At 42.4% G+C, this 27329-nt stretch overlaps 1 protein-coding gene across 1 annotated transcript in view; it reads right to left on the bottom strand.

Annotated features, from left to right (window-relative positions):
- trappc10 (trafficking protein particle complex subunit 10) overlaps positions 1 to 27329 on the bottom strand; it is a gene marked incomplete at its 3' end in the record, with an annotated part of 82659 nt that overhangs the window by 53918 nt on the left and 1412 nt on the right. Inside the window, exons 2-7 of the mRNA XM_079518623.1 lie at positions 23823 to 23904; positions 23348 to 23483; positions 9479 to 9678; positions 7984 to 8179; positions 3624 to 3735; positions 2589 to 2836 (exon numbers count right to left, since the gene is read on the bottom strand). Coding sequence (XP_079374749.1) covers positions 2589 to 2836; positions 3624 to 3735; positions 7984 to 8179; positions 9479 to 9678; positions 23348 to 23483; positions 23823 to 23904 — 974 coding nt within the window. The remainder of the gene's footprint in view (positions 1 to 2588; positions 2837 to 3623; positions 3736 to 7983; positions 8180 to 9478; positions 9679 to 23347; positions 23484 to 23822; positions 23905 to 27329) is intronic.

Genomic DNA, 27329 nt, shown 5'->3' with positions numbered 1-27329 from the left:
TAGTAGTTAAAACTATTCATCTGGCTGCATAATAATTGCCAATATCAAAAAAGAAAGAAAGAGATCAAATAATGGCCGATAAATCGGCCCGACCGATGCATTGGTCTGGCTCTAGAGATGAACAACTGCATAGCAAACAAATCCCCCTAACCACACACAAGCTAAGGATAGGGCATTCACTTCTAGTAATTTTTACTAGTTGCCTAGTTTACTAGTCGACTAGTTGTTGAACTACCGTACCTATTATGTTAAAAACTGTGTACATTGGTGACTATAACTATAATCTACCTGATCTTGAGGCGTACAAAATAAATAATCAACTAGTCAACTAGTACCAACAAGGTCGACTAGTGGATTTACTAGTCGACTAGTTGCTTAACCCATTTTGAGCGGGAACCCCTTTTGGTGGTTACATACATTACGAGCTTGTAGGTCTGCTATTTTTGAAAAATCGTTAAAATGTGCCTCAAATCTTACAGAAAATGTTCATGATTTAGAAAACATTTTTGACGTCAGTCCTGAATGGGTTAATGCCCTAGCTAGTAAGTAAGTAGCCTTGCCGAGCCATGGGGCCCATACGGGCAGGAGCCTATCTCCTGTTTCTGTAGCGTGAGGCAGCTTGATGTACAAGTACACCCCCTGGACATGACGCTAGTATGTCGCAGGGACTTACCCCCAATCCAACCCTTGATGCTGAGTGTCAAGCAGGGAGGCACTGGGTCCCATTTTTACAGTCTTTGGTATGACCCGGCCGGGGATCGAACCCCCGACCTCCCACTCTCAGGGCGGACACTCTAACCACAAGGCCACTGAGCTGGTGCCCTAGCTAGGGATATATGTATATACAAGTTATTGCATTGTAGTGTGAATGGCGCCGTCAGGGAGGGAGCAGTCACTGCGAGTCAGCGCTACTCCTACCAACCAACAACATGCCCCAACTTCCCCCCTCTCCAATTTCCATAAAGGCAGCTAGATATCCGAGACTGAAAATGATTGTGAAAAGTCAACACGATATGTGTATGAGTCATTGTTTTCTCTTCAGGCTATGATGTTCCTTTTAGCTGGGCCTTTATGTGCTCAGAACTGAACCGATTACCGTGGCTTAAAATATCTCAAATATGCACAGTATAAAAAAAGCATACATGCAAAACGGCAGCGCATTTATATTCAACACATTCCTACATGCACGTCGGATCTTGCATCCCACTTAACCCATTCAGGCCTGACGTCGAAATTAAAAAAAAATCATGACAATTTTATGAAAGATTTGAGGCACATTTTAACGATTCTTCAAAAATAGCAGACCTACAAGTTCATAGCGCGCCACTCGGTGGCGCGCTATGAGCTTGTAGATCTGCTATTTTTCAATAGCTAAATTATAACATAATGTTTAATTAAAACACCAAAAGGGGTTCCCGCCCAAAATGGTTTAGAAGAGCAGAGAGGGGTGCAACAGAGGAGCAACCGTGAAAAACAAATTGCATAAAAATCAATGCCTAGCATTTGCTGCAGCAGCTTCCACCTTAGGATATATGGAGTCAAACAAGGGGGATTACCTTTGCCAAAGAGACTTCATGAAATTGGGCATTTCATTATCAACAGACAGGTACCAGAGGGCAGAGTGAATTCACCGTGTGAAAGTAATACATTGAATTAAGCTGTAGGCCAGTGAGTGGGTCTGATATCTGGCCGCCCTGACCCGTCTTTCTCCATAGTCCTTTTGAATAATATTAATTTAGTTTTAGTCACCTGAAATGTTCTAGTGTTAGTCCAGTTTTAGTCGACTAAATGTCATACGATTTTAGTCGACTAAATCTACAGTTGATTTAGTCGACTAAAATGTGTTTTGACAGGCCTTGATGTCGTTGTAATGGCAGATTTTACACTTTGGTTGCATGCTGAAAATAGCAGATCTACAAGCTTACAACAGGTTGTACCTCTAGCAGTGTTGTTTTTGGCAGCAAATTTTGATTTTAGTTTTAGTCATAGTCCCTTGAATAGTTTTCATTTCGTTTTAGTCACATTTCAGTCACCTGGAATGTTTTAGTGTTAGTCTAGTTTTAGTCGAGTAAATATCATAAGCTTTTAGACGACTAAATCTACAGTTGATTTAGTCGACTAAAATGTATTTCGGCGGGCCTTGATGCCGTCGTAACGACTGATTTTACACTTGCTGAAAATAGCCGATCTACAAGCTTGTAGATCGGCTATTTTCAGCATGCAACCAAGTATAAAATGACTTATACTGGATCTTCCTAACATTTTAGTCTAGTTTCTATTTGTTGACGAAATTGTCAGTATATTTGGTTGCCATAGCTTAGTTTTCATTTAGTTTCCATTGAGTTCAGTGAAAAAAAGGTAGTCGACGAAAAATGTCCGTCTTAGTTTTAGTCAACGAAAACAACACTGGTCCCTTCCTAACATTTTAGTCTAGTTTTTATTTGTTGACGAAATCGTCAGTATATTTGGTCACAGTCTCAGTCACCATAGCTTCGTTTTCAATCAGTCTCCATTTACTTTTCGTCCGTGAAAAAAAAAAAGAGGTAGTCGACGATACATTTTTCTGTCTTAAGTTAACAACTGTATACCTCCAGCAGGCGCAGCTCCTGCACGCAGTTGTGCAGCAGCTCCAGCGCCCTCTGCGTGACCTCCCAGGGCCTCTGGAGGAAGATGAGCAGCGTGCACTGGCGGGAGAACAGGTAGCTCCTGAGGTCCAGCAGGCTGGCCTCGCCGCGCTGGATGCTGTCCCTCTTCTCCATGTCGATGGGCCTGCGGAGCAGCAGGCCGCTCCAGCTGCGCACCGGCGCGCAAAACGAGCCCAGCCAGTTGGCCCCGTCTATCATGGGAATGGAAAGGTCCCACACAGAGAGAGAGAGAGAGAGAAGACAGATAGAAGAAGATGAAGGAGACCAGGAGAAAATGGTTGCATTTATATCCCATTTTGGGGGCGGGAGGAACCCCTTTTGGTGTTTTTTTAACCCATTTATGCCTGACGTCGAAATTTAAAAAAAAAATCTTCTAAATCCTAGATAAATATTTTCACGATTTTTCAAAAATAGCAGACCTACAAGCTCGTAGCGCGCCACTCGGTGGCGCGCTATGAGCTTGTAGATCTGCTATTTTTCAATAGCTAAAGTATAACACTTAGTTAAAACAGCAAAAGGGGTTCCCGCCCAAAATGGGTTAAGCATTATGTTGTACTTTAGTTTGTTGATAAATAGCAGATCTAGAAGCTCGTAGCGCGGCAGCCGAGTGCCACGCTATGAACTTGTAGATCTGCTATTTTTTGAAAAATCTTGAAAATGTGGCGCAAATCTTTGAATATATATTCTTTCAGAGCGTTTTTAACTCAAATATTCTCTTCTGGCGGAAGATCCCTGGAACAACATATTTTCAGATGGGGGGGGTCGGCGGCCAATTACATATATTTTTGGGGGTCCTTGACATGAAAATGTTTGAGAACGACAGAAACATAGGGTTTTTCAAGAAAACCGTCAGGATTTAGAAGGCATTTATAGAATCTAAATGGGTTAAAGTGTCCTGAGGGAAAGGTTATCCGCCATGTCTCAGGGAGTAACGATTGTATGTTCATAGAGTGAGACCGTGTTTGTCGATTATCGTACCTCCAGCTCCGAAGTTGAGGACATACTGTGTGAAGAGAGCGTCCAACTCATCGTACTGAACCAGGGCATCTTCAAACTGCTGCAACATCTCAAACACAAACGCCAGCTCCTCCTAAATGCACACATACAATTCCAATTCAGAAATGCAAACATGGCACACACACAAAATCATTTTTGTCTTAACTAATAACACTGAGCAAGCCTTAGGAATATGACTGCAAAGGAACTTGCTTACACTTACTGTACATACCAGCTACTAACTGTACATAATAACCCGCTTTCCACGCTATTTAATCCATGTTTCTGCCCTGCGTAATACACTAACCCCGCTATTTGTTTTATGTGTTTAATTCGCCGTTTTTTTTTTATAATTAAAAAGAAATAGCGGATTTGTCGCGGACCTGGTGACGAGGCCGTCGCGTTATGACAACGAAACCGGGAATCACCCGTGCTCTGGGGTGCAAGGGCTTCTTGGAAAATGAGTGCAATGCAAGTGAACGGTAGTTTCAACTGGACTCCAGCAGCCCTCACTGCTCGTTGTTGTTCTGCATCGCGACGGTAGCATATTTTTCGGTTCGACAACAACAAGCCAATGGAACTATTTTCAGGGGGATATTCATGGATCAAAGGCGCAAATACTTTGGCGTTATGCTCCAAAGGTAATTAAACAATCCCGGCAGCCTCTGTATATGTCACCTTTTAATCTAAAGCCCTCAAGGTGTTAACAACCGTGTACTGTATCTCCTCAATAATGTGGCAAGATGCTTACTGAAGCCCTCTTATCCATTCTTCAGTATCCCAATCTACAGTATGTACAAAAAGCTGTTCCAAGGTTCTTTATTGTTCTGGCTTGTGTACAGGAACTAGTAAACATTAGAGATGCACGATTCATGTGGCCCTCAGGTTAATATCAGAATACTGATATAATATTGGTTTCAGCCGTTACAATTCCACAACATTCAAACATGACCCGCTTTAATTACTTAGCTCAATGCTCAACGCAAGTATAATTAAAGGCATTTGAAATGACATCATTTTTTTTTAGGATTCCAATTCAAAAACAGCAAAAAAAAAATAGCAAAAATAGCAGATCTACAAGCTCAAAATGTGTCGCAGCGCAGCACGTTTTGAGCTTGTAGATCTGCTATTTTTTGCTACGATAGCAATGTGGCCCCTCTGGAGTGAGTGTGGAAATAATAGTGAATCTCTCCGTCGTCAAAGTTGCCCACCCCTGGTGTATGTATGGTAAACCCTACCAAAGTTGTATTTCAGTACCGGTATTGGTCGATCTGACCACCATGCAACTATTCGGTCATTGGACAACATTTCAGCATTGTGTAATCCCTAGAACAAACGTTTGTTCAGCTCCACAGACATTGTAGCAGCATAGTAACAGTGATAAACAACAACAATTATGATAGGGACATGCGTCGTGTAAAGCAGTGGTTCCCAAAGTGGGGTCCGCGGACCCCTGGGTGTCCGCAACGCATAGCCAGGGGGTCCGTGAAATAATTCAGATTTTTTTTTGCCAGTGAATTATGGTATGTGTGATACGTGAGTTTACCATAATCACAGTAATCCTAAATCATATTCCATCATTCAAGGGCCTTTGGATAGAAACTAAACCGACTTTTGCCAGTGAATTATGGCATGTGTGATATGTGAGTTTACCATAATCACAGTAATCCTAAATCATATTCCATCATTCAAGGGCCTTTGGGTAGAAATGAAACAGACGCCATGCAGTCACTTTCACTTAGAGTGCTGCGGAGGCTGAGTGTCTTGTGACTGTGACCGGCTGATTGCTTAATTGATGCATCAAGGAAGGCAATTATGTGTCTGCACCGTCAAATAGGTCTACATCTATTCCAAGATAGCATCTTAATTAAATAACTGTTGTGAAAATGTGTTGTGACTTTGATTGAAAAGTTTAGTTCCAATGGCATCCAAATGTAAGGTTGCAAATATGCTTAACCCATTTTGGGCGGGAACCCCTTTTGGTGTTAGCATTATGTTATGCTTTAGCTATTGAAAAATAGCAGATCTACAAGCTCATAGCGCGCCACCGAGTGTCGCTCTACGAGCTTGTAGGTCTGCTATTTTTGAAAAATGACTGACGACTGACATAGAAACATAGCTTTTTCAGAAAACTGTCAGGATGTAGAGGACATTTTTAGAATCTGATCTCAGGTCAAAATGGGTTAAATCAATCTTGTGAAAATGTGTTGTGACTTTGATTGAAAAGTTTAGTTCCAATGGCATCCAAATGTAAGGTTGCAAATATGCTTATCGGTGTTTTGCGAGGATGAGGGGGTACCTGGAAAAAAAATCTCCCCCCCCCCAAGGGGTACCTGGGCCAAAAATGTTTGGGGACCCCTGGTGTAAAGCATCAAGCCAATACCCCCGCCGGGTCCTATACTAATTGCCCCAAAGTACCCAAAACTACCCAAATTACCCAAAAGTATACCCAAAACTACCCAAAGGAATACCCAAAACTACCCAAAGGACTACCCAAAACTACCCAAAGGAATACCCAAAACGACCCAAAACTACCCAAAGGAATACCCAAAACTACCCAAAAGCATACCCAAAAGTATGGTTTTGGGTATAAATAAACAAACAAACCAACAAACGAAGTTAGGCACCCTTTCCCTCACAGGGCTGTTACTGTATATTAGCAATGCGACTACAGCACCAATTTGTTACTATGGGGCAATACTTTGGGGCAATTAGTAGGACCCCCACCTATTGCTCATATTCTTTCACAGGAGCTAATGGTGCTAGCGCTATTCAGCACTAAGCACTTCAGTGGAAAAGAACATGGCAGCAAGATGAAATGACGCGTGGAAGTGCTTTCAGCGAATTGGTGTGAAATGTTGTGTAATGTGCCAAGTGAAACCAGTTCAACCAGTGCAATGATGAGACATTGATATGATGAGACATTATTTGACATCTAAAGTGTGGTGATAATATTTTTGGTGGATCAATCAAAGGAACGATGTTTGACTTTTTAGAACATCAGCATCTGCAAATTTTGTCAGCCAAAAATACAAGCTCGCAAGCTTGTATGCTTCATTTTAGTTTTATTCTTTACAAAATGAAATTTTATTCTTTACCTGAAAATCTTCATTAAAATTGTGATGTACCCATACCAACAGTGACCAGTAGCAGTGGTGGAAAGTAACTAAGTACTTTTACTTAAGTACTTTTGAGGTATTTGTACTTTACTTGAGTATTACCAATTTCCAGTACTTTTACTTCTACTACTCCACTACATCTCAGAGCCAAAATTCATACTTTTACTTCACTTTATTTGAAAACTTTAGTTACTAGTTACTTTGGCGATTTAAATTTTGATTAGAAAAACATACATTAACCACTTCAACCCTATACATTTCGGCCATTTGAAAATAGCCGATCTACAAGCTCACAATGCGTCGCAACGCGACGCATTGAGAGCTTGTAGAACGGCTATTTTCAATAGATTTTCTACACATTTTGAACTTGTGAAATTCTGCAATAAGAGTACTTTTAGTACTTTAAGCACATTTTGATGCCGATACTTTTGTACTTTCACTCAAGCACATTTTCAATTCCGTACTTTTAACTTGTAACGAAGTACTTCTACAATTGCAGTATTGGTACTTTACAGTAAAACAATTGAGTACTTGTTCCCCACCACTGCACAGTACCACACAAACCACACATGGGTGGTTTAATTTAATTTCTGCCTGTATATATACCTGCACCATGAAGTACTCGCAGAAGCACAAACCACACAGGCCAGAGCAGACTTCAAGATACTCCTCCTGACCTATAAAACCTTAAACGGACTCGCACCACCTTACATGTCCAGTTTAATAAATATATACATCCCTCCAAGACCACTACGCTCTCAGGATGCTGGAAAACTCACAGTCACAACACACAATAAAATAACGGTTGGGGGCAGAGCTTTCACACACCGTGCCCCCTGTCTCTGGAACGCTCTCCCTCAGGATGTCAGAAATGCACACTCCCTGGACATATTTAAGTCAAGGCTAAAAACACACCTTTTTTCTATACACTACAGTTCCGCCTAGTTTTAATCAGTATGATTCATACAGCTATGCACATTTTACTATGTTTTTTATTGCTATGCTATTTGTGTGTGATTTGTTTTTAGTTTTTTTGATGTATTAATGCTGTAAAGTGCACAGAGACCCCCTGGGGTGATTTTGTACTATAAATAAAATAAACTGAACTGAACTGAAACTGGTTTCATTTCATTTCTGCCTGTATATATACCTGCACCATGAAGTACTCGCAGAAGCACAAACCACACATGGTGGTTTCATTTCATTTCTGCCTGTATATATACCTGCACCATGAAGTACTCGCAGAAGCTCCAGCCGGGCTGCGTGCGCTTCTCCCTCAGCGTGCGCATGTCGTCCTCGAAGCGACCCAGGTTCTTGGTGAAGGACATGAGCAGCAGGGTGCGCAGCTTGAGCAGGAAGGAGCTCCAGGACTCCTGGGAGCGCGACGAGTCCTTCAGAGGGTCTGACAGCACCACACACCTGGCCGGGGCAGGGTGGGGTGGGGGGGTGAGGGGGCAGAGAGGGAAAGAATGACCTTTATATTTACACGGGGCGAGGCTGAAGGAGCACATAACTGTAGCTCCAATATTTTGCAACTCGTCCTCCTTTAACAATTACAGAAGGGCCTCGAGTTTGTCCTACTAGAGACCAGCGGGTGGCGGATTTAGCCGCGGTTGCCGCGGGTGAACCGCAGTTTAGGGTGGATTAGGGTCAATTCAATTTATTATAAATTAATATAGGATAAACCGCAGGTGAAATAATGCGGGAAATAAAGTAATGGCATAATAAAGTATATAAATATGCTTATTATAGCTTTTAAAACGCACACAATCTCGGCGTGCGTGCGTTAGTAGTAGTATTTTAATTTAATCATTTTCCATGATCTGGCACAAATTAGCCGCCTATGAAGTTGGGTCCTGTTGCACAACAACAACACCGTGGTCTCCTACAGCCTACAGGCAGCTACGCTAAAGTTGCTAACAGGCAGCTAGTGAGTCTGAGAGAAACTTAAAACTAAGTAAAACAGAAGGGAGGAATATACGTTCGGCGTGGGACTGGGAGTGATTAAGTTCTTTACCCTGCCGCCGATGACCGCTGGATATGCTGTATGAAAATACGTCGCGAAAACGTGGACAGCGTGTTACCATGGAAATGGATATATACAACCACTACGTAACATTGGTGAACTGTCGAGAGAGTGGTGAGTGACATTGTTTGTACAAGTAGTATAAATAGCCGATCTACAAGCTCACAACGCGTCGCAGCGTCGCGTTGTGAGCTTGTAGATTGGCTATACTGTATACGCTGGGCGCTTCCCTGCGCAGCGGATTGCGGGTGGTGCGGATTAATAAATTGGATTAATTAATAAATTGCGGTCGGATAACGGGCGGATTATAATTATGCACATGCGGATTCGGGTGACAAAAAAGCTCATCCGCTGTTCTCTATGTCCTACTATGAACATCTCTCGGGCTGCCCCCGAAGACGGGAACTGGCTCCAATATGGCGGCTCCCTATGCTGTAAATATAACATGAGTTATACTATACTATAAAGACTGTAACACGTACATACACGAGATTGGCATTAAAGTGCCCGATTTTTATAGCCCGGTTATTTCCGTTTATGGCTCGAAATGTGTTACATTTTAGAGACTCAAATCAGTCTGGATTCCAGGCAAGTTTAATCAAGTTTGTAAGAAGCAGCAGCAAACGTGTTTGAGAACTCCAACGGTGCCTAAACCTCCAATGCGTGCGAGGCGGCGGCCAGACGCTCCTCACCTGTCGTTCTGCTTGTTGCAGAAGTCGTTGCGGATCTTGTCCACGATGGAGGAGCGCGGCAGGATGTTGGTCTTGTTCTTCTTCTTGGCGTCGTTGGTCTCCACCACCACGATGACCCAGTCGGCCGAGCCGTGGAGCCGCAGGCTGCCCTGCCAGCGCGTCATGTCCTCCTTCACCGAGCCCTTGTACGCCTCTGTGTCCTGCAGTACGCAATGATAATAATAATAATTAGTATTAGCCCTTGTACACCTCCGTGTCCTGCAGTATGCAATCGTATGAGAGAGGTCACATTATCAGAATGTCGCTGTCGGGACGGAGGCCCCGTTATGTCCAAAACCAGTGGTCCGGGGATCACCAGTGGTCATTGAGGGGATTCCAGGTGGTCCCCAGCTAAACAGCAACTTAAACGATGGAGAGTTGGTAACCAAATGGACCCTTATAGATCTTGAGAGCGTAAAATGAAACCAAATGGACCCTTCCTTACGGGTCCATTTGGTTTCATTTTACAGTCTCAAGAGTGTAAAGAGTGAATGATTGTTAAACATCTGCATTAGCCTACTTCATTTACAAGCGGTCTACACAATTAGATGGAATTGGAGGAAGAGGAATTGTTACTTTGATCAACGTTTGCCTGTTATCTCTCCTATAGTAGCCTACCGACCTCAATACAGCATGGAATTGTGGGGGGGAAAAAATCGTATTCAACGAAAACAAAATATTCGAAGGTTTTGAGAGGCTAAATGTCATCAAATGGTGGATCCGTGGCTCAAACGTTGAATAAATAATGGGACCTAAACCGTTGAAAATGTAAAGAAAAGCCCAGGCCCATGTATCACTCACTGCATATGCAAATATACTGGATATGTGAGAATAGAGACTTGTTTTGAATGTAGCAAAAACCCAAAAGTATTGTATTCATTGCTCGACATGCTCGACTAACCCATGATCGACTAACCCATTTTGGGTGGGAAGTGGGAACCCCTTTTGAGTGCCGCTTGTAGCGCGAGTGCCGCGCTACAAGCTTGTAGGTCTGCTATTTTTGAAAAATCTTGGAAATGTGTCCCAAATATTTGAATATATTCTTTCAGGGTGAACGTATTTAACGCAAATCGTTGCTTCCGGGGGGTCCTGGAATAACATATTTTCAGATGGGGGTCGACGGGCCAATTACATATAATTTGTGGGGTCCTTGACATGAAATATTGAGCACCACTGATGGATGAAACTTGAGGTTTTTCAGAAAATTGGCATGATTTAAGAAGACATTTTTAAAAAATGTCGACGTCAGGCCCAAATGGATTAAAGAGGATAATCAGTTATAACTCAAAGGCCTCACTCAGACCTTTACAGCGTTGTGAGTGTCATGGCCGCCCCCAATGCATTTCCAATGGAGGTCACATGGTCTGTTGTATGGCTTTCAGCTGTGTTTCGACTGCCCCCTCCCCCTCACACAACACAAATGTTGTGTCAAACCATTGTGACCTCCATTGGAAATGCATTGGGGCGGCCATGACACTACACAACATTCATCCAACAAGCATACAGCAATGCAGTAAAGGTCTGAGCTCAGCCAAAGACACTGTCACATTGGATGGACAGTTATCATGGGAGAAACACATTGAAAATATTCTAGGTGAACTTCGTTTTTCACCCCAGCCTCAGTGCTATAGTGACGCAGGCACTGGTACTATCTGACCTTGATGACTGCTCTGCAATATGTGACCAGATTTGACTGAGAGCCTGCCATCGCGCAAATTCCAGCTTTTCAGCAGAGGAGAATGTTTTTTTTTTTTTTTTTTTTTTAAATGAGTTTATAGCACAGGCAGACTCTTCACATACTAGAGCATGTCTGAAAGAAATGTCAGAGCTGAAATCGACATGTAAATATTATGAGATAAATGCCCAAACATGTAGCTAGGTGTAATGTTAGAGACCACAGAAGTGAACCTTTCAAGCCTGTTTTCTCAACTCGCCGTTTTCTGCAAGACATTACTCAATAAGCCATATCTCCAAAACTGGTGGGTCAAACTGAACAACCAATATGTCAATTTGAAGCTATGATTCCCTGCTTTCATATGACATGGAAAAACAAAAATTAAAAAAATCCAATGGCAGTCCCTCAGTCAAATTTAGTCACAATACGGTCGGCTCGCAGACGAAAGACATCTGTGTCTGAGCTTCAAATAGCTCAGAATAAAGCCGCAAGGTTTGCACCACAATGTCCATTTGGACGTGAGGCTCATTACCGAGTACTGAGAGATTGCCAGTGGTGGAAAGTACTTTAACTTAAGTACTGTACTTAAGTACAATTTTGAGGTATTTGTACTTTACTTGAGTATTTCCAATTTCCAGTACTTTTACTTCTACTCCACTACATCTCAGAGCCAAAATGTGTGATTTTACTTCACCACAATTATTTGAAAACTTTAGTTACTAGTTACTTTGGCGATTTTAATTTTGATTAGAAAACATACATTAACCACTTCAACCCTATACATTTCTGCCATTTGAAAATAGCCGATCAACAAGCTCACAACGCGTCGCGTTAGCTTGTAGATCTGCTATTTTCAATAGATTTTGTACACATTTTGAAATTCTGCAATAAGAGTACTTTTACTTTTAGTACTTTAAGTACATTTTGATGCCGATACTTTTGTACTTTGTGCATTTTCAATTCCGTACTTTTACTTGTAACGAAGTTGCAGTATTGGTACTTTTCCTTAAGTAAAACAAATTGAGTACTTTTTCCACCACTGGAGATTGCATGCCAGTCTCCACATGGCTCAGAGTAGAGAGGTTGGCGTTTCTTTTGGAATATTTGTTATAGTAAACAACCAGTTTGTCTGTAGGTTCATCATCATAGTCATGCAAACCAAAACCCAGAACAAATATGTAATGTATAGGACAATTACAACTAGTGTACAGGCTCACAACACATGTGTACAAAACACATTGTGATGGCACACTCCAGCAGAGATTAAAATAGGGTGCATTTTGCGTCCCAAAACACAGTTTATAGTTAAGGGACGCAATAAAACAACGACCTCTGCATCCACGTGGATGCACTACTGTACTGTTTTTATTCTAGTTTATTTTTGCTAGCTATAGTTATAATAATAATTTCTTCTTCTGTTTTCTACATGAATATAACCACATTATAACCATATACAATTTAATTAAATGCTGCAATTTGTAAAAATACGCAAAATATGACTCCTAACGTCGTTGAAGTGGGACTCATAAAATGTCCCTGGGACTCATTTCTAAAAGACCATCCCTGCATCCCGGGAAATACGCAAAATATGACTCCTAACGTGGTTGAAGTGGGACTCATAAAATGTCCCTGGGACTCATTTCTCATTTTTACATCACTGCACTCGACAACAACAAAACACAAAAAAAATTAAATGCAAGGAGATACACAGTTTCTGCCCGACAGTGACGATAAGTTAGGTTCAGTACACCCACGTACTGTAAAAGCACATTGAGCCTAAATGGAGCTGAAATGAACACTGTATCCATATTCAATGCCGTGTCCTGCACTGGGAAATTATGCATACTTTTCTCACAGCGCTACATTAACCCATTTAGACCCGAGGACGATTCTACAAAAGGTCTTCTAAATTATGACAGTTTTCTGAAAAACCCATGTTTCTATGTCAGTGATTCTCAACTATTTCACGTCAAGGACCCCAAAGATTATATTGGCCGCCGACCCCCCATCTGAAAATATGTTGTTCCAGGGACCTCGAAGAAGCAAAGATTTGAGTTAAAAATGTTCGCTGTGAAAGAATATGTATTCAAAGATTTGTGCCACATTGTCACGATTTTTCAAAAATAGCAGATCTACAAACTCGTAGCGCGGCATTCGGTGCCGCGCTATGAGCTTGTAGATCTGCTATTTGTCAATAGCTAAAGCAATAAAGCATAACATAATGCTTAAAACTCCAAAAGAGGTTCCCGCCCAAACTGGGTTAAAGCACTTTCATACTAATGACTAATGCAACACAGAGTCCATGTTTGCTGAACTTATATGAATATGGAACTAATCTTTACCACAAACAACCTCATCGAACAATAAAGGCCTTAGGCAGCTCTCTCCAGGAATGGATGATGTTATATATATATGTTATAGTTCTGGAAGCACGTTTGTAGTAGTAATGTGCTAATTAAAAACTGGGCCCACTTGCAAATGTATGGTACTGTTGTAGCGGTTTGTTGGGGAGAAAGTGTCAGGGTGCCAGTCAGAGACCCAGTCTGACGAAAAGGGTAAATAGTATTACCAACAATTAACCCCTAAAGCAAGCAATTCACACACAATACCATATAAATCATAAAGAACACACACACACACACACACACACACACACACACACACACACACACACACACACACACACACACACACACACACACACACACACACACACACACACACACACACACACACACACACACACACACACACACACACACACACACACACACACACACACACACACACACACACACACATATAATGTTCCTTTGTTTTCCCACTGTCAACACAGTTCCATAACGTCACTTCAAGTGGTCAAATAAAACAATGTTCAAAATGTTTTATACAGTTCCACCAGACACACAATGCACACAAACACAGTCAGCAGTGTTAAAATGAATGGCCGATCACTTCCCTGTCGTCAAAACCCCCGTAAATAAAGAAACTCGTCAAACTCGTGTTGAGAGTCGGCACGTCAGTATTCCCAGACAGTCACGGGGACTTTCCCAATAGAGAGACCCGGAAAATAATTCCCCGTCCATTTTCCTCATAGACTTTTCAAAAAAGTATTTATTTAAAGACGTTTACGCCGCGGACAAAGCCAACTCTTGTCGTGACAAATCATGACAATAAACACAATGTTTTGGGCCAAACAAAGAAAGAAGAAAAAAACAGCAGGTTACATACAAAGTGTTGTAACCGTTACAACACTTTTTTGTTATTTTTCTTCTTTGTAATTATTTGTTTGGTCCAAAATATTGTGTTTGTTGTCATGATTTGTCACGACTCGAGTTGGCTTCGTACGACGCTTAACCCATTTTGGGCGGGAACCCCTTTGTGTTTTAAACATGTTATAATTTAGCTATTGAAAAATAGCAGATCTACAAGCTCATAGCTACGAGCTACGAGCTTGTAGGTCTGCTATTTTTGAAAAATCATTAAAATGTGTCGCAAATCATTGAATATATATTTCAGAGCGAACATTTTTAACTAAAATATTTGCTTCTGAGGGATCCCTGGAACTACATATTTTGAGATGGGGGTCCGTGGCCCAATAGAGATAATTCTGGGGGTCCTTGACATGAAAAAGGTTGAGCACCACTGACATAGAAACATAGGTTTTTCAGAAATAAATTAGGATTTAGAAGCCTTTTCTTTTTTAATTGACCTCAGTCCAATACTTTTTGAAATGTCTATGGGGAAAATGCATTGGGGAATTATTTCCTGGGCCTGGCGTCGCTCTATAGGGAACGTTTGAACGGGGGTTTTAACTTCCCCCAATCCGTCCCGAGGGATCCACACAGCGGCTGACAGCTCCGCCGTCCTGAACGGCGTTACCTGACAGTGTAGACCAGGTGTGGGCAATTATTATTCCCAAAGGGGACCAAATGAGAAACAAAACAAAAAATATTGCTGATGGCCGGGGCCAAAAGGCTGCACTCAATTCTGCACAATATACATTATGTTTCTATATAAAAAGCAGTAAATGGCATTGTTTTGACAAGCTGGTAAGAGTATATGTTATATTATTAGGCAATGAAAAAGTAAGGTTGCCTTACAAAAAAAATATTTATTCAATAAAAAGTTTCCAAAACAATGGTAAACAAGCAGTTCACAAGCAATTCACGTCAGGAAACAGATTGTGTTAAGTCAATAAACATGCTTCAAAAGCACGCATATAAGGTAAAATAAAATTAGAAAGTACGTTATATTTTCTAATTTCCAACAATTCCAAGCAACCTTTCAGGGGCCGGTCAGAGTCAGCCAAAGGGCCGCATTTGGCCCCCGGGCCGTGTAATGCCCAGGTCTGGTGTAGACAACACCGGCACCCGACAGGCGAGATGGAAACCTCCGCTCCTCCGAAGAAGAAGACGACGACACGATCCAACTCCCTCCCGTCTTGCGCCGATAAAGAGCACTGGCAAAAATACTAATAATAAAAACGGACTGGTTTTCACGGGCCTTGGGTAGGTCACTAATATGACGGCGGGTAGCAGAGATGCAGCACGGCGGTAGCCTCACACACAGCGTCTGAGAGCTCAGACTACTACGTGCTCAGTTCCTTTGATTCATTCACAAACTTCCGTGAGAGCGTGGGAACGTGTGACGTGGCAGAACGGCTTAACCCATTCTGGGCGCCGGGAACCCCTTACCCCATACTTTAGCTATTGAAAAATAGCAGATCTACAAGTTCATAGCACGGCACAGAGTCCGAGTGCCGCACTACGAGCTTGTAGATCTGCTATTTTTGGAAAAAACGCAAAAATGTAACGCAGATCATTGAATATGTATATTCTTTCAGATCGAACGTTTTTGCTTCTGGGGGGGTCCCTGGAACAACATATTTCCAGATGGGGGGGGGGGGGGGGGGGGGGGGGGGGGGTCGGTGGCATATTACATATAATCTTTGGGGGTCCTTGACATGAAATATTGAGAACCACTGATATAGGTTTTTCAAAAAACTGGCAGGATTTAGAATCGTAGAATCGTTCTCAGGTCTAAATGGGTTCTTTAAAAAAGGCACAGAACACCACACTGTAGAGCTATAAGCCAAAAGAGACCAGCCTCTCTAGAATCCACCGCTGCAGATCTCCATTTCTTGGAATACAGTAAGACATTCTATCAGGTTGAAGTAGAGTTGACATTTGTGTGCAACAGGCTACATGGGGTGGACATAATATTCCCTTTACATAACCAACACTTTTAGCCTCACTGGTTCGTTATGCTTGTGTAATTAATTACAGCCATGCTCTATTAATGAATACTAATGATTCGAGACGGCATCATTTGGTTGTTTGGTACTGTATGGTCATCTAAAAGAAACAAAAGAAACAAACTATGTTCAACAAATGATAACATCTGTTAAAGGAGAATTCCATGCCAGAAGGCTTTCTTACGTTTATTTGTAGTTGTTACGTCCCCACCAAAGAGGTCCAGGTGTTATTTTGTGTAAAAAGTGCATTATTGGCTATTTCCCCTACCATAAGCCCTCAATGGGGGTGGGGTTTTTGTGCTAATTTGCTTATTTCCATCTAAATAAGTAGTAAAGTGTGCCGCTTGGGATACTATTTAAATTATGAAGAGAGGATCTATACAAAAAAAATGATTTTTGAGTGATGTAAATAAGCGAATTAGCAACAACCCAATGCCCCATTCAATTAAATTCATTGAGGGCTTAGGGGAAATAGCCAATAATGCACTTTTGCACAAAATAACACCTGGACCTCTTTGGTGGGGACGTAACAACTACAAATAAAGGTAAGAAAGCCTTCTAGCATGGAATTCTCCTTTAAGTAAAGTTGAACCCGGCAGACAGAGATGTATATTTTAAGCAGCCGAGGGATCCGTTTACAGTGGGATTCCAAACCCAGCTCTACGTAGTACGTACATTATGTCAATGCAATGAGATGTCTATTTATTCCTAGTCTCGAGGGACGATCTGTTTTAACTTTCACTTTCCCTTCATTCAACAGATATATTCCTGATAGTAGCCGAAGATAGACTCCACACACACACACACCAGTGATAGCCAACATCATCCAGTAGCCTTGTCACATCGTGCACATGCACGCGCACACGCACACACACACAGTATGTGGCAATTCATAAACAATCATATATCACAATCTTTGAACTGAAGGCGTCTCAAATGTACAGAATGCATTCCATGGATTCTACAGATCTGCACCGACAGTCTTCGACGTAAACACCCCGTTAAATGAGCTATTAATCTTTCTCCTCAGGAAAACAAACTGACAACATGTAATACGTTAAGCTATTGAAAAAATAGCAGATCTACAAGCTCGTAGCGTGGCACCGAGTGCCGCGCTACAAGCTTGTAGATCTGATATTTTTTTTGAAAAATCTTCAAAATGTTGGGCGCAAATCTTGTATGTATATATATATCTGTATATTCTTTCAGAGCAAACTTTTTGAACTCAAATCTTTTGCTTCTGGGGGAGGTCCCTGGCTGGAACAACATATTATCAGATGGGGGTCAGTGGCCAATTGCAGATATTTTTGGGGGTACTTGCCATGAAAACGACTGACATAGAAACATGAGGTTTTTCAGAAAACTGTCAGGATTTAGAAGGCATTTGTAGAATCGCCCTTAGGTCTACGAGCAGCACGTACTGGGTGGGCAATAAATCTAGTTCATCAGTAGTACAGTGTACATTATAAGAATAATATCCTGCTCCTCTGTTGCTTCCCCCTTCAACCCATTTGAGGAGGATTCTACAAATGTCTTCTAAATCCTGACAGTTTTCTGAAAAACCTCATGTTTCTATGTCAGTGGTTCTCAAACATTTTCATGTCAAGGACCCACAGAATTATCTGTATTTGGCCGCGGACCCCCATCTGAAAATATGTTGTTCCAGTGACCCGCCCAGAAGCAAAGATTTGAGTTAAAAACGTTCTGAAAGAATATACATTCAAAGATTTGCGCCACATTTTTACGATTTTTCAAAAATAGCAGACCTACAAGCTCGTAGCGCGGCACTCGGTGCCGCGCTATGAGCTTGTAGATCTGCTATTTTTCAATAGCTAAAGCATAACATAATGCTTAAAACACCAAAAGGGGTTCCTGCCCATAATGGGTGAAATGTGTATTACAAAGTTTGAGTTGGAGTTTGATTCCAGTATCTAAAACACATGTAACAATAATGGCATACAGTGTGACTTTGTATAACTGTTTAAGTTTACTGTAAAGATTACACTACTTTAGACATGGCACTGGCATATCAAATATTGCTTTAAAATGTGATCCATATTGCCCACTAGCAGCAATACCGACGGCTCTCATGCTCACAAGAGTTGTGCCCACTTTGCAATGTCGATTTCGTCGACTAAAACTTAAGACGAGAAATGTTCGTCGACTACCTTTTTCCACTGATGAAAACTAAATGGAAACTAAATGAAAACTAAGAGCTATGATGACTAAAACTAAGACTAAATATACTGACAATTGCGTCAACAAATAAAAACTAGACTAAAATGTTAGGAAGTGAACAAGAGATCCAGTATAAGTCATTTTACACTTTGCATGGTTGTATGCTGAAAATAGCCGATCTACAAGCTCACAGCGCGTCGCACGTTGTGAGCTTGTAGGTCGGCTATTTTCAGCAAGTGTAAAAAACAGTCATTACGACGGCATCAAGACACAGCCAAATTACATTTCAGTCGACTAAATCAACTGTAGACTAAAATCCTATGATATAATAGTCGACTAAAACTAGACTAACACTAAGACATTCCAGGGGACTAAAAAACTAAATGAGAACTATTCAAGAGACTACGACTAAAACTAAAATGTGCTGCCAAAAACAACACCACCACCACTGCCGCTTTGAAATGTAACCGACAGTTGTTGGTCACGAGACGCTGACTCCCCAACTTCCTGAAACTTAACTACAAGCTCGAAGCTTTCCCATGACAAAGTATCCCAATCAGCACTTTGAGTCCGCCCTGTTGTTCCAACCCAGCTGGCCCCTTTTTACTGCCCTCAGTAGAGTACTTAAAGTCCATCTGTGTAACATCCACTTTAGTAGTCTTTTCCTGTGCATTGTGACACGTTGTGAGCTTAGTAGATTGGCTATTTTGTGGCCATTATGTTCCTTCCATAATATAATAGGGATATTCTAGGTGAATGGGTTAATGGGTCATTTAACAGACAAGTGTTTTTAAATTTTGATTTTAGTCATAGTCTCTTGAATGGTTTTCATTTAGTTTTAGTCACATTTCATATAGTCACCTGGAATGTTTTAGTGTTTAGTCTAGTTTTAGTCGACTAAATGTCTTAAGATTTTTATATCTTTTATCAACTGTAGATTTAGTCGACTAAAATGCATTTTGGAGGGCCTTGATGCTGTCGTAATGGCTGATTTTACACTTGTTGAAAATAGCCAATCTCACAACGCGTCGTGCTTCGACGCGTCGTGCTGCGACGCGTTGTGAGCTTGTAGATCTGCTATTTTCAGCATGCAACCAAGTGTAAAATGAATTATACTGGATCTCTCGTCCACTAGTATTTTAGTCTAGTTTTTATCCGTTTGACGAAATTGTCAATACATTTAGTCTTAGTTTTAGTCATCATAGCCTAGTTTTCATTTAGTTTCTCAGTGAAAAAAAGGTAGTCGACGAACATTTTTCGTCTTAGTTTTAGTCGACAAAAACAACACTGGTCAGTTAGCACTGGTTATAGGTTACGTTAAAGGCTAACTAACCTCTGGTCAGGGCCGTTTTGTAAATGTAGTGTACCTGCTTAGTCTCAAATATGCATTATTTATTTTGAGACAAAACCACAATACCTCCAAATCTATGCACGGAGGAAATGTGAAACAAAGCATGCATTTTTCTGTCAAAGCATAAGAGGGCACGACATGAACTAAAATGGTAAATGTTGCATTTATATAGCGCCTTTATCCAAGGCGCTTTACATAGATTGTCCATTACATTCACCCATTCACACACACATTCATACACCGATGGCGGCGGAAACCATGCAAGGCACCAACCTGCACATCAGGAGCAATTTGGGGTTCAGAGTCTTGCTCAAGGACACTTCAACACCAACTCTGGGGAAGCGCACAGGGTTCGAACTGGCCACCTTGCTGGTTACCATCCAGCCACTCTACCCCTGAGCCACCGCCGCCTGACATTTATGCATCATGTATGATACGACAACCACTGTGAATCCTATGATTTATCATAAGTAACTTTTTTAATCTTTTAAAATTTCTCATCGTGTACTTTCAATTCACGGTCACTGTTCTCAGAATTCGTCGACATGGTCATTTAAAAATAAATGTGAATCCACACCTTCAACGGGTTACATGTTCACATACAGAATTTGGACAACACGAATTATGCAACGCTTACATTAGAAATATGAAATGTACTGTTAAAGCATTATGATAACCACGCTTATAACCTAGATGACTTTACTAGTCCCGATACAATCCCGATACCAGTGATGTGTTTATAGCTATCTAGCTCAGGGGTTCTCAACGTTTTTGGCCGGGGACCCCCGCCCCGCCCCCTCCCGACCCCCAATTTGGGCGGGAACCCCTTTTGGTGTTTTAAGCATTGTTATAATTTAGCTATTGAAAAATAGCAGATCTACAAGCTCATAGCGCGCCACCGAGTGGCGCGCTATGAGCTTGTAGGTCTGCTATTTTTGAAAAATCGTGAAAATAACATTTAAAAATAAATCTTTTTTTTTTTTTTTTTTTTTTGAAAATAATTTGGGGACCCCCTAAAATAATTTGGCGACCCCCCGAGGGGTCGCGATTCACGGGTTGAGAACCCCTGATCTAGCTATACAGTATATCTCGTGTTGTGTTTATAGCAGACTCCTCACTCAAATGTGCACTTGCAGTTTGGGCAACTCCAAAGCAAACTCCACATGCCCTAGCCCTGGGGTTCTCAACGTTTTTGGCCGGGGACCCCCGGAAATGCTTTGGCAATGTCTCGGGACCCCCGCCCCGCCCCCTCCCGACCCCCAATATAAATTGACTGCTACAATAACCTCAACCCATTTTGGGCGGGAACCCCTTTTGGTGTTTTAAGCATTGTTATAATTTAGCTATTGAAAAATAGCAGATCTACAAGCTCGTAGCGCGCCACCGAGTGGCGCGCTACGAGCTTGTAGGTCTGCTATTTTTGAAAAATCGTGAAAATAAAATTTTAAAAAAAAACTTTTTTATTTATTTTTTTTTTTAAATAATTTGGGGACCCCCTAAAATAATTTGGCGACCCCCCGAGGGGTCGCGACCCACGGGTTGAGAACCCCTGCCTAGCCCTGGTCCAGGGCGTCAGCGAGTCTCTCTGCCGGACTCCCATCCACTGCTCTGCAGCAATTTTCCCACTGCTGTGCGAGGCTTTAGAATTCCCCGAAAATAAACAAAGCGACGTAACTGCTCACCGAAACAAAGCATGCTAGACCTTGGTAAAAGTCTATTCTCAAAGCTGGGAAGCGTCTCAGGTCCCCCAGCTTCTCTCTAAAATGCACTTTGTGCCATTTTCATAAAAGCAATTTACCGGACAGAGTAACTTCTTCCACTATGGCATTTCCGGGTTGTGACTGCGCCGATCCACTTGGATGCATTTTATTTCATGACAAAAATAACAGCAGCAATCAATAATATATCAGTATTATATGAATACAGTGAGACACTCGCTGACACACTGGACCAGGGCTACACATGCCCCAACATTTTATTTACCTGCCATATAGTGTCAAGCCCTTACCCCCGTGTCGGATCTGTGCTTAGACTGGCATATTCGCCGATACCGCTATGACAAATAAGGGCCGATACCGATAATGCCTCTAGTGCATACATAGGCAACTGGCGGCCCGGAGGTTAATATAATACTGATATATTATTGATTGCTGCCGTTACAATTCCAAACATGCAAACATGACCCACTTGAATGAATTCTATATTAGTAGCTGAATGTCTAGTACAACTTTTTCCATTTGTCCAATGCAGTGCATTTGTATTTACTTCGTAAAAGTTAACATAAGTATAACTAAATGCATTTGAAATTAAATAAAACATGTTACTTTTCAGGATTCCAATAAAAAAATAGCAAAAACATTATTCAAGACTTCAATTCCAATAATAGTGCATATTACGACAGTAATATGCACGCAATGTGGCCCTCTGGAGTGAGCGTGGAACTATAGTGGCCCTCTGGAGTGAGTGTGGAACTATAGTGGCCCTCTGGAGTGGAGTGTGGAACTATAGTGGCCCCTCTGGAGTGAGTGTGGAACTATAGTGGCCCTCTGGAGTGAGTGTGGAACTATAGTGGCCCTCTGGAGTGGAGTGTGGAAATATAGTGGCCCTCTGGAGTGGAGTGTGGAACTATAGTGGCCCTCTGGAGTGAGTGTGGAACTATAGTGGCCCCTCTGAGTGAGTGTGGAACTATAGTGGCCCTCTGGAGTGGAGTGTGGAAATATAGTGGGCCTCTGGAGTGAGTGTGGAACTATAGTGGCCCTCTGGAGTGAGTGTGGAACTATAGTGGCCCTCTGGAGTGGAGTGTGGAAATATAGTGGCCCTCTGGAGTGGAGTGTGGAACTATAGTGGCCCTCTGGAGTGAGTGTGGAACTATAGTGGCCCTCTGGAGTGAGCGTGGAACTATAGTGGCCCCTCTGGAGTGAGTGTGGAACTATAGTGGCCCTCTGGAGTGAGTGTGGAACTATAGTGGCCCTCTGGAGTGGAGTGTGGAACAATAGTAGCCCTCTGGAGTGGAGTGTGGAACTATAGTGGCCCCTCTGGAGTGAGTGTGGAACTATAGTGGCCCTCTGGAGTGAGTGTGGAACTATAGTGGCCCTCTGGAGTGAGTGTGGAACTATAGTGGCCCTCTGGAGTGGAGTGTGGAAATATAGTGGCCCTCTGGAGTGGAGTGTGGAACTATAGTGGCCCTCTGGAGTGAGTGTGGAACTATAGTGGCCCTCTGGAGTAGAGTGTGGAAATATAGTGGCCCTCTCCATCGTCAAAGTTGCCCACACCTGATCTAATCTAAGCATCCACTGACGTATTGATTGGAGATGTTTGGCAAGGTGTATAAGTGTGCACGCGTGTGTGTGTGTGTGTGTGTGTACTCACACAGCAGTCCGTCCAGTAGATGTGGAGGAAGGGGAAGGTGAGCAGAGCTTTGTTGCCCTCTTTTGGCAGGAGCTCCTCTTTAAATTGCACAAAGTTAGCCTCAAGGTGGATCATTTTCGGTGCACGACCGTAAGTCCTGTGGAGTGAAGAAATTCACTTGAATTTGGTACAATCCGAGTATTCACAAATGTAACAAAAATTTACCAGTATGGGGACCATTTGGTCACACATTTGTACACTCTCTAAGTTACTGTTTACAAATGGGGCTATTTGTGTGCGTTTGTTTTTTTTACCAGCTGCTACTCTACTCTAGTCCAGCAGGTTCTCTCATCTCTCAATAAACACAATTTTTTGGATTCAGATTCCTTTTTTTCCTCCATTGTGTATACAAACATAGGAATTTGTTTTGACATTAATTAAAAGTCATGATTTTGCACTGTATATACATCAGAAAACCCATTGATTTCAAGCTCACCTCCTCCATTCCATTGGCTCTCTGGGAAGCTGCTGAGCCAGTGGGGTGTAGAGGGACGTGAACAAGGCCTGATCTCCTGCACCTGTGAAGGAATGAAGGGGGGGGGGGGTCAACTGATAGCCAATACACACAACTTTCAACAACACTGGCATGATGTAGCCTAAGGGGACATGCAGAGAGTGTTACAGAGGCAGGGGCTGAAATCCCGTAGGAGGGCACTTTTGGACGAAAATAGCAGATCTACTAAGCTCACAACGCGTCGCAGCGCGACGCGTTGTGAGCTTGTAGATTTGCTATTTTCGTGGCACAACGAAAGAGCTTGTAGATCAGCTATTTTCGGGGCGCAACCCAGCACTCTTTATCTAGTGGAGATGCGTAACGACATGGGTTTCTAAACATATTTGTTCAACGCAAAATACTGTGTTCAAGTTCAGGAGGAGACTCGAATGCTGCCTTCCATGCATGGCATGGAAAGGAGTGGCATTTGTATTTCTTTCACCGTGTAGTAAAATGTTGCATTCGCGGTCTGGTAAAAAGGGCAGTTGTTTTACAGACTGGGTAAAAGGGCAGGGGCTGAAGCCCCCTTTGATGTCTTATGTGTGCACGTCCCCGAGCAGTGGTTAACACAGCGTGTGCCGACTCTGCCGAGGCCCGTGAGACACGGCCAGGTGCGCCTTGGGATTTTGTAACGACCACACTTTATTACTGAAATATATACGGCGAGTATATACACACAAGACATGTTATTATTTTATGTTATGACTCAACGCAGTGCACACTATATATATATCTCTGCCAAGCCGGACTGACTCCATATTTGGGCAAGGTTTCAGCCTGATCTGTACATTATAGAATTGATTATTTAGTCTACATTATTTCAAAGAAATATAATACATTGTGTGGAAAGAACATGGTGTGGACTACTGGACTCGGATATAACCTTAGGAGAAATGTGGCAGTGGGCCCGGGGCGGCTGGCGTAGCCGTCTGGGCACCTTGGCTGGTAATCCAGTCAAATAAAACCAAATGACAGCTTGGAGACTCGGATTAGGGGGGGCAGGGGCACAACGCGGGGGGGGCAGGGGCACAACGCAGGGGGGGCAGGGGCACAACGCGGGGGGGCAGGGGCACAACGCAGGGGGGGGCAGGGGCACAACGCGGGGGGGCAGGGGCACAACCTGTGCCCCCGTGAGCATGCAACAGATTTTTACTGTACTAGCCCATTCTGGACAGGAACCCCTTTTGGTGTTTTAAGCATTATGTTATACTTTAGCTATTGAAAAATAGCAGATCTACAAGCTCGTAGAGCGCCACTCGTCTGCTATTTTTGAAAAATCGTGAAAATGCGGCACAAATCTTTGAATATATATATATATATATTCTTTCAGAAGACTTTTTTTTTATTTCGACGTCAGGCTTAAATGCGCTAAAGGTGAGACGTCGAGATCTGAATGGGGCTGTTTAGTAGAGTTGTTCCGATAGTGGTATTACCGATACCACCCTCAAGTACTCGGAACCGGCCCCGATACTCTGACCCGACCCGAGTACCAAAACATCCAATTGACACTATAGGCTGAACGAATGCAACGGGAGCACGTCTGACCCAACACTGCAGCAAATCACCAAAAACAGCCGATCTACAAGCATAAATGACAAGCGGCAAGTGTAGATCGGAGATCCATCTGCATCTATGAGAAAAAGGTGGTAAAATAAGTGGTTACTCAACATAAATAAAGTACTCGTATCGGTACTTGGTGAGTACTATAAAATTAAGTACTTGTACTCGTACTCGGTCTGGAAAAAAAATGGTATCGGGACAACTCTAGCTGTGTGTGTGTGTGTGTGTGTGTGTGCCGGAAACTAATCTCGCAAAACCACTGACTGGACTGAGCAGCACCAACGTCATGAGCATGTGCCAATGTCTTGTGCACATGCAGCTCCACACATAATATTGTTCACAATGTTTCTTGAATTGAACTTTAATAATCTTATGAATGGAAGTGAAATGAGACTGCATGGGATTGGGCTGAAACCATTCCTAAATATCGTCTCCGTCAGTCGGATGGAAAATTCAGGAGATAAAAATCGGTAGATACAATTCTAAAATAGCAGATTTACAAAATGACAAAGCAATGCCGCTTCACGCCGCGCTTCGAGCTTGCAGATCTGCTACTTTTGTGTGATTTGTAATTTACGAAAAAGCACAAAAACTTAAAATATGGAAGACGTTTCTACCCAATAGCAACGACATGTAGTCACATGTCATAGTCGGATACATATAGATAACTGATGTCATAGACTGAGCTGAACACTGGGCGGGAACCGCTTTTGGTTTATGTTAGAATTTAGCTATTGAAAAATAGCAGATCTACAAGCTCATAGCGCGGCACCGAGTGCTATGAGCTTGTAGGTCTGCTATTTTTGAAAAATCGTGAAAATGTTGGGCGCAGATCTTTGAATATATATTCATTCAGAGCAAACATTTTTAACTCATATCTTTGCTTCTGGGGTGAGGTCCCTGGAACAACATATTTTCAGATGGGGGGGGGGGGTCGGTGGCCAATTACATATCATTCTAGGGGTCCTTAACATGAAATATTGAGCACCACTGACATAGAAACATGAGGTTTTTCAGAAAACTGTCAGGATTTAGAAGACATTTGTAGAATCTTTTCTCAGGTCTAAATGGGTTAAGTCTACTCCGAGATCCTCATGAAGCCGTGACGTGATTGGACCTTGACGTGATTGGACCTTGACGTGATTGGACCTTGACGTGATTGGACCTTGACGTGATTGGACCTTGACGTGATTGGACCTTGACGTATAAGTAACGTTATAGTTTCCTTCTAACTTTCGCTGCCTTGACGGACAGGCAGTAGAACTAGTGTCCGACGCTCAGCTGTCCCATTTTTTGTGTTTCATCAGTCATCATAACCATTGCTGTCTGACAGACAGACAGACTGGAATGCCTTCACCTCAGGCATTTCCCCAGACTCAAAGTTCAAGTACCACTTTTTTGACTGACACACACACACACACACACACACACACACACACACACACACACACACACACACACACACACACACACACACACACACACACACACACACACACACACACACACACACACACACACACACACACACACACACACACACACACACACACACACACACACACACACACAAGTTCCCCAATGGGGAGTAATCTGACAGTATAACTAGAAGATTAGCTCAAGGCACGCTATTAAGACTCAAGTAAACCGTGAAAACAGAGCCATGACAGACTGATCGAGACATAAATAAATGTATTATAATTGTATATGCCATGCTCTATCCTATACAGAATCACTGGTAGGCGAATGAGTGAGTCTCCATTCAAAATGTCACTTCAAAAATGTACAGTAAGCTACTACGTTTAACACCACAAAACTCAGACTTTGACCTGCTGAAACTACTCAGCATATACGAGCATGTTATGGCGGTGGCCTAGTGGCCTACAATAT

Source organism: Electrona antarctica, assembly GCF_951216825.1.
Source record: "Electrona antarctica genome assembly, chromosome: 13".
Lineage (NCBI taxonomy): Eukaryota > Metazoa > Chordata > Actinopteri > Myctophiformes > Myctophidae > Electrona > Electrona antarctica.
This window is presented reverse-complemented; position numbering and strand designations above follow the sequence as displayed.